At 37.6% G+C, this 12,293-nt stretch overlaps 2 protein-coding genes across 2 annotated transcripts in view; one reads left to right on the top strand and one right to left on the bottom strand.

Annotated features, from left to right (window-relative positions):
• Positions 1-2,494: 2,494 nt before the first annotated feature.
• On the bottom strand, positions 2,495-12,182 carry LOC136259876 (cytosolic Fe-S cluster assembly factor narfl-like). Its single transcript, XM_066053431.1, has 20 exons — positions 11,890-12,182; positions 11,701-11,742; positions 8,611-8,723; positions 8,070-8,163; positions 7,281-7,370; positions 7,031-7,122; positions 6,870-6,946; positions 5,831-5,885; positions 5,706-5,777; positions 4,983-5,104; positions 4,863-4,935; positions 3,922-3,973; positions 3,832-3,873; positions 3,704-3,778; positions 3,593-3,649; positions 3,389-3,458; positions 3,247-3,340; positions 2,971-3,015; positions 2,672-2,702; positions 2,495-2,617 (listed from the first exon to the last, which is right to left on the bottom strand). The coding sequence occupies exons 1-20, from the start codon at positions 11,950-11,952 to the stop codon at positions 2,546-2,548; spliced, it is 1,431 nt and encodes a 476-aa protein (XP_065909503.1). The 5' UTR covers positions 11,953-12,182; the 3' UTR covers positions 2,495-2,545.
• Positions 11,967-12,293, top strand: part of LOC136259875 (src substrate cortactin-like) — a 33,922-nt gene continuing 33,595 nt past the window's right edge. The window contains exon 1 of the mRNA XM_066053430.1: positions 11,967-12,142. Coding sequence (XP_065909502.1) covers positions 12,053-12,142 — 90 coding nt within the window. The 5' untranslated portion in view covers positions 11,967-12,052. The remainder of the gene's footprint in view (positions 12,143-12,293) is intronic.

Raw genomic sequence — 12,293 nt, 5'->3', positions numbered from 1 at the left:
GTTGTACATTCAGGGGCTTCAGAGCCAACAGCCATTCAGCATGCATGTAGTTAAGAATAGCAGTTACTAGCAGGAATCATGTAGCTACAAGTGACCTGGCAGTCACGCCACGATTACACATGCCACTAATGTGTTAAATTTCATTGACTGATTGTCAGTCCTTTTAATTTGGTATGCTCATCATATCATGCAGAGTCTTACAGTGACATATAATTAGCTCGTATATTAGTGAGACAAGTGGACCAGATGAAGCTAATGTCAGCGCATACATGCATGCATAATTATCTTCACTATATTCTCCACTCACTATGATCCAAAGTCTTCTGATAGAACTATTTCCACAGTACCCCACCCACTCTATCAATGCCTGTCAAATGAAAAGTGGCTACGCATATGCACATTAATGTGCATCATCAGCAGTTATGTATGCTTTGTGCTGGGGGAAGGGGTTGGAAGAGTATTCTTTGTATGTTTGCATGCATAAAGGCTGAACATTATATGACTCCTAACTAACTGTAGACCAAAAACCGGATTCACTATTTTCCTTGCTCTGAACTATATACATGCATGCATATATTTTGTAACAGTGCATTTACTGGTATCCTATTAACTCAGAGCATGGCTGTGTTACACTTTAGTGAAATCTCATAGTAAAGAGAATATTCAATGATTTAATTATCTGTATTGAGGAAACAAATTTGTATTCTATTACTTGAATGCTTTAATCTTCAAACCATATTTGTAATTACATTAGTAAAACCATTTTAGTCATGGCAATAAAATTGAATTATGTAGTACACCTACTTGCACAAAATATGCACTTATCAAATATCAAAACCCATCACAGTCAGCCATCAGTAAACTATAATGGATTAATAAACACAACATTTTAGGGACCCACAAGAAGGCTATAACTTTGTTACTTTATTATTTATGACACACGCTGGCACATAAAAGGTTTTAACATTTACCTATGCAGTTATATATATACACAGATGATTAATGTATATATGATCTACATTACTTGCATGATAAACAAATACACACTACATGTTAGACACCAAGGCATACAGATCACTATTACCTGCATGCATTAGGAAGTACTAGCTACAAAGCAACTCATTACTGGCAGTTAGTAGCTTATGAACTCTTAGTACCATATACGAGCTATAGTGAGTATACATCTAACTCGTGACATAACCAAATTTGCTACCATACAACGTAGCATCAAATGGTATAAAAATCTGTGACTAATCCATCTATTCTATACTTGGATGTATGTTGCACTGTAAGAAATGGTAGCAGTTTGGAATATTATCATCCTTCTGGGATGTATTGTTCAGTTAGTGGTAGGTGAGGAGAGAGTTTGCTCCAGTTTCTGTGGTAGTCTAGGAAATGAAACTAATCCTGGAAAATCTTGTGCTGACATCTATCAGATCAACAAGGCTAGCAGAGGAGTATCAGGTGACTACTGGATTCAAACTACTAGTGGCCTACACCAAGTCTACTGTGATATGGAACTGGAGTGTGGTGGACACAAGGGAGGTTGGATGAGGATTGCTGACTTTGATACAAGCAGGGGAGATGATTGTCCTACAGGATGGGTCAAGATTACCACCCCAGATGATCCACCATATCCAGCCATTCCTGTATGTCGATCACCAGACAATGCTGGAAATTGTTACCCAACAAGTTTTACTGTAAGCGGGGTAAACTATTATAAGATTTGTGGCAAAGTAAGAGGTTATCAAAAAGGAGGAATGGATGGCTTTTATCAGTCAACTACGGCAAGAGTTAGAGATCTAGATGGTCTTTATGCTGATGGAGTGTCCATAACAATAGGTAACCCTCGCAAGCACGTATGGAGCTATATAGGAGGCCAAACTCGTGATGCTGCAAACAGCCATTGCTGTAATTGTCCATGCTCCTCCACCCCTGGTCCAGTTGCTCCCATATACTTAATAAACCAGTATTATTGTGATTCCGGAAATGATGGAACATATGACACTACAACATACTTCACAAACAACCCACTGTGGGATGGAGAAGGATGTGATCACACACAAAACAACTGTTGCACTAACGTTGGTATGCCTTGGTTTAAGCGTGTGTTTGCTACTGCTCAACAAGAAGACGTCGAAGTCAGGATTTGCCACAATGAACCGTTCACTGAAGAAGAGTCCCTTGTAGAAGCAATACAACTTTATGTACAGTGAAATATAATGACACTCTCTACCCCTACATGTAGTGTTTTGCACTTGGACAATATTTTACCCCAACTTCTATATCACTGTTATATGCTAACATTTAAAATTTTTGCACTGTTTGATACGAACATACGTGTATGGTTGCATGGAAGTGCTGTGCATACTTTAAAGTTAGTAAGTTATAACAGATTATGACAGTTACCGTACATTACTTTTGATGGCTACTTCTGTGCCAAATAACTATGGGACAGTACATAATAGATGGAAGCAAGTAGCAATTGCACCAATGAAAATTGACACATTGATGATCCCAATACATGCATAATATACACATACTGCTACCATTTAATGTTTAGTGCACTAACAAATTTCTCAACTTCATGGTACTGAGTATGCAATAGCTTGATGGCCTACAAGACAAACAAACAGTTAAACTACATGCATGTATACAGTTTAGCACTTGCCTTTTCACTGTCCCTACCACCAAGCCAGTCCCTATCATAGAAACAAGGTCATAATGTTTGTCATATTGTTACATATATTCACCACAACAAACATTCCATCATTACTGTGGTGGAACCAGATTAGAAAATTATATGCGGAATTGATGCAAAATAGCAAGTAGCAATTGCACCATTGAAAATTGACATATTGATGATCCCAATACATGCACAATATACAGCTACCATTTAATGTTTAGTGCACTTGTGGTCCACTAATAGCCAGCTGTATACATACACATTACAGTTAATGTTATGCTTACTGATATAGTCTTTCAACAAGTGGGTTTTCTTCAGGTTTTCTAGTCCTGAGTAAGGAATAAACAGTACATTTCTGCATACAAATGAATGACACATAGCATTTATTACATAAGACTTCTAAATTACAGATACAGTCAAGTAAATTCAATAAAAAGGAACATTGTACTGATGGATGATTTTGACTCTGATAGATAAAGTTAAGCTACAGTATCAGTGCTCAACAGAAATAACCACATAATTGTACAAATAAATATTGACAAGCTACGTATCTTCCTCACTTTACAGCAGTATATATTGCTTCGACTCTGTCTAATAATTCCTTTGATGTTTCTGGTTCAGTTGGTCTAACTTGACCCCCACCATTCAGACAGCCTGTATAATAGTGATGTTAGTAATGATGTGGGTCTGGTCACTTCATACCTGATGGACAAGCCATCACTTCAATAAAGTGATATGGACATTTTCCACGCTTAATCTTTTGAACAATATTCTGTATCAGCAAATAAATACTATTAATTTTTCTGAGCAAAACATAGACAAAGCTACGCAACTACAGAATTATAATAATGCTAATATCAAACACTTGAATGGAGTCCAATAAGCTTTGATTGCATATCTAGTTACCTGAATATTTCTGAACCCATAGGCTGCAGCAAACTTTAAAACTGGCTGGCCATCAATCTGAAATGAAACATAACATCATCACTTTGTTCACAACACTAGCAGCATACACACTTCTACAGAGCACTCCCTAAAGTCCTTGTTCCTCATTATCTTATAAGATATTTCCTTAATTTCATGTTGAAATAACTACAAATATAACAATTTAATAAGCACTCAAATCATGGTTGTTAGTTCCTAACTTCAAATACAACGTATCTCAAGATATACTCCAAGTAGCCACCCTACATGGTGGACACACCACGTGATGTCATCAAATACATTCTACTCACTGATCCTCCTCCTACATGACTCCACAACTGTCCATCACATACACCACCAACACTACACGATTTACACATTCTTAATTACAAGCACTACAAACTATGCGTCTATCAAACGCACATACAATAGTCAAGTCATAACTATTTACTGTGCAATGTGCACATACAGTATTTACTGCTTACACACTACAAAAGAGAAATATTTAAGAAACTTAGCAGTAACTTGTTTTTGTGTAGGATTCTAGTCTGGATTGACATAAGATACTAACTACCTTTAATAAAGTGGTAAATTTTTCGTTAACAACTACACTGTTAAGTGAAATTGCATACCCAATTATGTTGTGCTTATTCATCCAGTTCCGGATGAGAACTTATACAGGCTATCTGTCCGGCACTCACCCATATAGTATCAAGCACACTAGTTGTATGAAGGTAAGTTTTTGATGAGTTCAAGGCAAGCTAGGGTTGGAGCGAGCAAAGCGAGCGTCCCGGCAAAGCCGGGCCAACCCTAGCTCACCTCACCTCAAACTCACCAAAACTTACCTCCATGCAGACAGTGAAGAACATCATTATTATTAACAGCATAAGGTTAGGTTAGGGTTAGGGTTGTTGGTTTCTTCTTCACCTGGTCTTCTTCCTATATATAGGTTACTTATTGAATAAGATAGAAAAAGTAAGAGAGCTGGGTAGCTAGCAGCAGTAGCACAGCTGGTACCACACTGCCAGCCTTTCATACCAGTGGTCCAAGTTCAAGCACTGGAAGTTTTGCGGGTTTTTTCTCTCCATTTTGCCAACCTTGTTTTTTTTTTGTTTTTTTTTACTACGTATGGAACCGGACAAATAGCCCCTTCCTAAAAATAAAGGGTGCTCTAGAAATCCATTAGCATTGCCACATGAATTGTTGGAGATATAATAAAATGAACTAATAATTCAACACACAGAGGTCTTACGGTTCATCCAGGGGTTGTGATTCTAACTGTGGCAGCTGAACTCCTTTATCTTGTAACATAATATCCACTTCACCTATAATGTTGGTAAAATAGAACCATAACATTCAGGTATACACTAACCTGATGTGATAACACAATCAACATCTCTTGTCCTATACATGTCATTATAGAAGTCATTTCGTGATGCTTCCAACTTCTTGTCAAAACAAGGCATAATAGTTACATGGTAGATTTGCTCTGGACTATAGAAAGATTAGGTAGTAGAACTGTATTTATCACCAAGTAGATTACTGAGAACTAACAATATTCCCAACACTATACAAATAAGCCAACCTATTCAACCCAACCTTTATTAAATCCACAGAAGCACAATGACTACTGACACTGACCAAAAAAAAACATAGTCCTCAAAAGTGTAGGCTATAAAAAACAATGCACAGTATCAACACTACATAACCTGCCTGGATTTCAAATTTACATGGTTATTGTCATGTTATAATTGCAAGCCTACATACAGTATAGATGCCTAGGATGGTAGCAAAACAAACTAAACTCAACACCATAAACTAATGCCACTGACAGTACATTGCAGGGAAAAGGTTGGCTAATTCAAAACCATTTTAAGAAGCACCATAGGTATAGTAGCCCAATTTAGTATTCTCCATACAACAATTGACCAGATTCAAATTCATGAAAGGGCTGTTTAGTATGCAATTCGCCAAATCCCCCACCTCATATGGAAAGACTGCACTGCAACAGTCAAATTCCATACAATACTCACTTGGGATCACCAGTACATACAAAGATATACCGTATATGGTTACATATGTACCACATGTATACCTTTTGCCCAATAAGGAGCTCAGATAATCCTTTACTAAAGAACCCATTATCTGTTGTGGTGACTTTGTTGAACTAGTGGACATACATTATAATCACACAGTTTATTACTAGGAGCAGTATAATACCTAATGTGGGGCAGTATGTAGCTGCCATGAGTCTTCTCAGCATAGCACACCCATCCTAAGCAAAGTATGCACATATAAAAAACATGCATACATAGCACTGGTATGGCTTAATAACTAGTGCTTCTATTAATTTCACTAAAACCCAGTCTGTCCATTAGAGTACCATATAGAGACTATTATTAAAGTGTGCACATATTGCAATGAAATACCTGAAGAAAGGAATGTTTCTTAAATCATCAAAGCACAAGGTTGCTACCACTCAAATGCAACGTTGTCTCGTGAGAGTGTAAGTGATTAAAAAACTCACTAATTAAAGGGCGTGGCACCCATTTCATTCTCAAGTATTCATCCAAATGAAACAGGATGAATACTTGCAAGCAAAATGGGTGCCATATTAGCAAGTTTTTGAATTGATCACACTTTTGCAAGACAACATTGCATTTGAACGGTACTGTATGTAATTTTTACATGTACATGTAAGGAGTGATTGTAAGACCATTGACTTCCCTAGAGTGAGGTGTCCAATAGCAACACACTGTAACTAGTAACCCTGGGCTCCAGATGGGTAAATGATATAACCACCGGGCAATTAAAACCTATGAAGAAAAATAGTTCTAACAGTCTAATACTAGCAGTGACTGTTCTATTAGAGTATTTTATCACCTGAGCTCTGCATAATGAATGTGCTTAAATTATCTATTAAGTTTCTCTGAACACCATTTTGATTTTGATTGAACTGGTACACTGGTGTTCAAATAATGGAGGTCCCACTGTAGTCTACTGGTGGCTACATACTGAACAAAATACAACAGAAAGAATTATTGCACTCTACATCCACGCAATTATGGATAGTATTTGCAAGTGATCAATTGCACATTACTCTCACCAGCATATAGTGTACTATGACACACATAACAAAATACACACTCACATTCACTCACTCACTCACTCACTCACTCACTCACTCACGCACGCATGCACCCACTCACACACACAAACTCGATATGGTAACGATGACTCACAACTTGTTACTGCAAACCTGGACAAGCAGAAGCAAGCATAGGTATGCTCCCAACTTCTTTTGATTTTCTGTATCTCCTTAAAAATTCCCTAGCACTATGAGAAACATGTACATCTGTCCACATAATATCAGTGTGTGGTGGCAATAATAATTACACCAGTAAAAGTTTTAGTTGGTACCTTTCAATAAGTGAAAAATCTCTTGAGAATGTGACATCAAATACATAATTCACTCCAAGCTGCTTTAAAAATTTCACCAACTTTCCTGTTGCCTATGTGGACATATGGATGCATACCACAGTAAATACTAAGCTACTGGTGTATCTTACAGTGTGTGGGATACACAACCAATAAACATAGTACAGTACATTATTATTGTATGTAAATGCACCTAATGTAATGTTATGATTTCAGAATGGTGCTTACGTACTTCATCTGCAGTTAGTTTACAAGCAGCAGCCAGGGATGCTACTGATTGAGGTGACAAGGACACTACAATGAGTTTCTTCTCTTTTCCTTCCTATTCAAAAACAACACACCAATACATGCAATAGTGGCTTAAGAAGCTGGCACAAAAAACATGCTTATCAAGGAGAAAAAATTATAAAGGATAAGGCAACAAAACAAACACACACTGAAATTCTTTCATGCACACGTGTTCTCAAAATGGATGCTTTCTTTTATAGCAACAGCCCAACTACTTTCACTCTAGACATTCCTTAAAGGTCTGTTATCTTGCTGCTGGGAAGTAGGAAAAGGATTAATCTATGAATTTAGTACCTCACTGAGTTATTTCAATGCGCAAGGGATAGCAATAAATGTTGGATTGGTCAAGTAACTAAATCTTTCAAACAGATTGCAGTTAGGTGCCACATCTTTAGCTTGTATTTTGAATTAATCATCAACTCCTATATGATGGTTTTATTATTCTGTTTGGTTATTGCACTAGCATAACTGACTGTTATATTAGAGTCCTGACTACTTTAATAGAGAACATTGATCTCGCTGTGACAATTTTGGTCTGGTGGGTGCTGGGCCTGTAGGGCCTACACTGATGCCCCTGAAGTGAATTTTATAATATAGGTCATAATACTGGCAACACCTGTACACTATGCGCACACTAGCTACATAGTGCTATGTATAATTGTCCTTAAAATTAATACATCTCACATACGCACTCCATCATACATACACAGCAGCAACAACACACAACACATACTTTAACAAGGGTCTCATTTTCTTGTAAGACACGGTACAATTCCTCCTGGCTTTGTTGTGTGATCAATACACTTTCAGCTGAGGTGACACAACCACTAGAAAATTATGTATTAAATAAATCAAATATCTACTGTACTACCACAAGAAGACAGGTGACAGAACACAATGTTGATGTGACATTATGATATTTTAAGACTACAGATCACATGCAGTTACAGGTTAGCTTTGACAGCAGCACAAGGAACTACACTACGTGTACTGTATAGCAAAAGAACAGCTTGTCAAGTACTTGAAAGCTATTTTAATGAGCAAATGAAAGTTTCAAATATGGTTATACATTAAGGAGGGTATTTTAGCACATGGAAAACACACACACACACACACACACACACACACACACACACACACACACACACACACACACACACACACACACACACACACACACACACACACACACACACACACACACACACACACACACACACACACACACACACACACACACACACACACACACACACACACACACACACACACACCTGCAAGCTAGACAATCAGCCAAACTGATTTTGGCTTTCTGTAGTTTAGTTTCAGTACCAGCTTCATCGAGTTGTACATAACTTCCATCACTGGCTATCTTGATAGCTCCTCCCTGAAGTGTGAATGAGTTATATGAGTAAGTTAACTTTTACTGGCTGTAGTAACAGAGCATAATGAATATGAAGTAGTGTGGTTACAATGGACAGTTATTTACAAAGAGATCATCTATCAAAGATTCTCAGGCAAATAAGGGGTAATTAGGGAATAACAAATTATAGTAGCAGTTCAAATATTTAATTGTCACAAGTAAACTCACTTGATTGTACAATCCTCTAAGACTTGATTATCATCACTAGCTAATTACATGTTTACATGCAGTGTAATTTTCATGTTTATTTTGACTTCCAAGCAAAACATCTTGGATGTACAAAAAGGGAGCGTCCACGAGAGTAAAGTGACTGGCAACTAATTAAAAAGGTGACATCTGGCATGGCCAAGAATGAATAATCTAATTTGTGCAGTCTTGCTTTGTAATTTAGCTGCTTTTTTCAATAGTCAGTATAGGAAATAGGCAGCCTATAGAATGCAGCAAGACTGCATAAGTCAATGATAAAGGACTGATGTTAGACTGTTGCAAAATATAGTTAGTTGCAATCATTCTTAGCCACACCAGATGTCATACTGAAATTGTTTTCGTAAAAGTGTGTGTGTGTGTGTGTGTGTGTGTGTGTGTGTGTGTGTGTGTGTGTGTGTGTGTGTGTGTGTGTGTGTGTGTGTGTGTGTGTGTGTGTGTGTGTGTGTGTGTGTGTGTGTGTGTGTGCACATGTGTACCTACCTATCTACCTATGTTGTCTGTACACACCCACGTGAGCAAAATCATTAAATGAAAAAGCAGCTTTTACGTAAGAAGTAAAAGTTAAATGAAGTCTGTAGTAAACTTCCGCACAGGTAAACTTTGCTCTGAGGTGGTTTCTTTTCGGCGGTCTGAAATACGGGTGTGGTGACTTTCCTCCGATTTCGTGAATTACCTTCCCTTCGGGTTTTACAAGTGTTTAACAACTGAAAAACAACTGTGCAGGCTTCGTAGACTACCAGGAATAGCCTATCCCTTCGAGTTGGAAAGGGGGCGTACCCCCTACTTACGCGTACGAAAATGGAGAGCAGTTTTGAGGCTTTGTCGAGAGAATTTGTGGGAAAAAACACGATAGTCAAACTATAAAACAGTTTAGAAGATACTTCTGTGCGTAAAGTGCTGATAAAAGCGGTTTGTTTTAACAAGCGCTTCCTTAGCAGCGCATAGCAACGTAATTGAAGTATTACAAAATTTCGTGAATTACGAGAATTATAATAAATTAATTATGTATTATTGCACATATACTTGATTAATACATTTCAGATGAGTTAGCTAGCTGCATGGCGCCTGGTTTTTAGAAGTAGCACAACATCAACTTGTTTAGTTGCAGGTCACTTTTACTTTCCTGGACACTCCCTTTTTGTACAGCTAATCTGTTTTGCATGAAGGATTTTACTAACATCAGATAGAGGTATGATAGCTAATTTCATTATTACATGTACTGTACGCAAGGAAATTTTGACGTAAGAAAACTTTGACAAATTCACACTTCAGCGGATTTGACGAATAAAATGTTGACGAAAATCAAGAAATTGTAGACAAAACCTGTACTTTTAAAGGCGCTAATAAACAATTGACAAATTTAAATTTGATGAATTAAAACGGTTCGTTAAACTTTTTTGACGTCAAAATTTCCTTGTGTACAGTAGCTTTTTTACTAGCAAAAGTTTACATACACTGTAGTGTGGATCGATATACTCTAATAGAACAGTCAGAAATACTCTAATCGAGCATCCACTTCACTGTTGCTAAATCTGCATCGGGAGTGACCATAACTGAAGCTCATAAAGATAATTTATACTGTAAATAATTCTACTGGAGCATACAAATGTAACCGTCTTCAATTACTATTACTTGTGGTTAATATAGTAGCAATAATGTACTTTTGATTTGTATTGTAAACTATCTAACTAATCTCTCCGGTTTATCACAAACCAGGCTTTGATCTGGCAAGCTAGCAAAGTCCATCACACAGCGCTGAATGATTTGGTAACACTACATGAGTTTCATTGGCAGGGTACTAGTCTTCTCCTCTCCTGGAAGAATATCTGCTCAACTTGGTACATAGTATAAGCGGCAAGTCCCACTATATAATATTCCTCTTTTGCTGCTTTGATGATTGAGTTGCACTTCACTGGGTAGAATCATTAAGCATTACACTCTTGAGATGCCTGGCATTAGACTTCCCAAAGCCCATGGGTTGAATTGATCTTATGTTTAATATATATCTCCTTCTACAAAATCAGAATTTCCTTTAAGTGTATATGGTAGCTGTACCAAAGTTATTATGTGGAATCCAGGTGGCATCTTCATGAGAAAACTACTAAAATACCAGTTACCACTTATGCTAGCTAGCACTTTGCAGTATATTACTGCACTAATGATGTTAATACCAATAGGAGAGGTCAAGAAAATTAAACTGTATGGCTTCGTAATTTCAAAACTTGTAGTGAAACAATTTCCAACTAATCGGGGTGTGCACAAGTTCCTCAGCATTTACCTTGCATTAGGTGAGCAAATCAATATTCTCTGGTATCAGGTTGATTATATCCTTGAGCTGAGGAATTTAACATGGTGAAGATCATGTGAATTATGGTAAGAATTGCAGTCGTTGCTATATGTAAATACCTGATTGTGCTTAAATTATTTGCGGTATGCACTTTTACATGCAACTCACTACCGTGAGTGTTTTTGAATGCACATATTTGCTGGTAATTTCTCAGGAGGAGAAATGTGTACATAAGGAACACTGGTTTATAGACCCCTCCTATTCTCCACCTTCTCCATAAGGGGATGACAGGGCAAACTAATTGATAGTCTATGACCATCATCAGATGAGAAAAATGTGAGTAAAAAAACAAAAATGAGCATGTGAAGTCCTCAGACAACATACAACCACAATTCAAAACCTCTTCAGAACACCGGTACCATGTAGCAAATGACAATAAGTTGATACCTTATCTGAAGTCTTCTCTATCTTTACTGGCTTTATGCATTCCTGCAAAATAAAGTACAAAATTAGTCTTATCACATGTATCATGAAGTAATAATCAATGTCTAGAGACTCTGTGCAAGAGTCAGTCTCAAGATTCTCAGAGTCAGTATCAGTAAGTACATGTAGAACACGGGCAGTGTTGTAACTCACTTGAGAAGGAGTAATAAAGTCGTCAAGGTCGACAAGCTTTAAAGCGCCACTAAAAGATGCCATTTTACAGTAATATTAATAAAAGGCGCCAGTTGAACGGATATCCTCCGGATTCTGGTAATAGTTCTCCATTGGGTGATCTTCAGTAGCTCATTTAGTAGTCATGTCCACTTGGCGGAGTACGATCGGAGCGAAGTCAACAAAAAGTGCTCCCGCAGATGATGACGATTGGGAGACCGATCCCGACTTCGTGGTAAGTGCTGCCCGAGCCGTTGTTGCCAAATATCCTTATATGGTAAAACTGAAACGATTATGGGCGAGAACTAGCACCACACCCCAAGGGGGGTCTAATTCGTTCCAATAAGCCCGTACTCAGTCTGTGTTGTGATAAGTATGTGGTGGGG

The sequence above is a fragment of the Dysidea avara genome, chromosome 7 (genome assembly GCF_963678975.1).
Source record: "Dysidea avara chromosome 7, odDysAvar1.4, whole genome shotgun sequence".
Lineage (NCBI taxonomy): Eukaryota > Metazoa > Porifera > Demospongiae > Dictyoceratida > Dysideidae > Dysidea > Dysidea avara.
The sequence above is the reverse complement of the archived record's forward strand: the minus strand, read 5'-3'. Positions and strand labels throughout refer to the sequence as shown.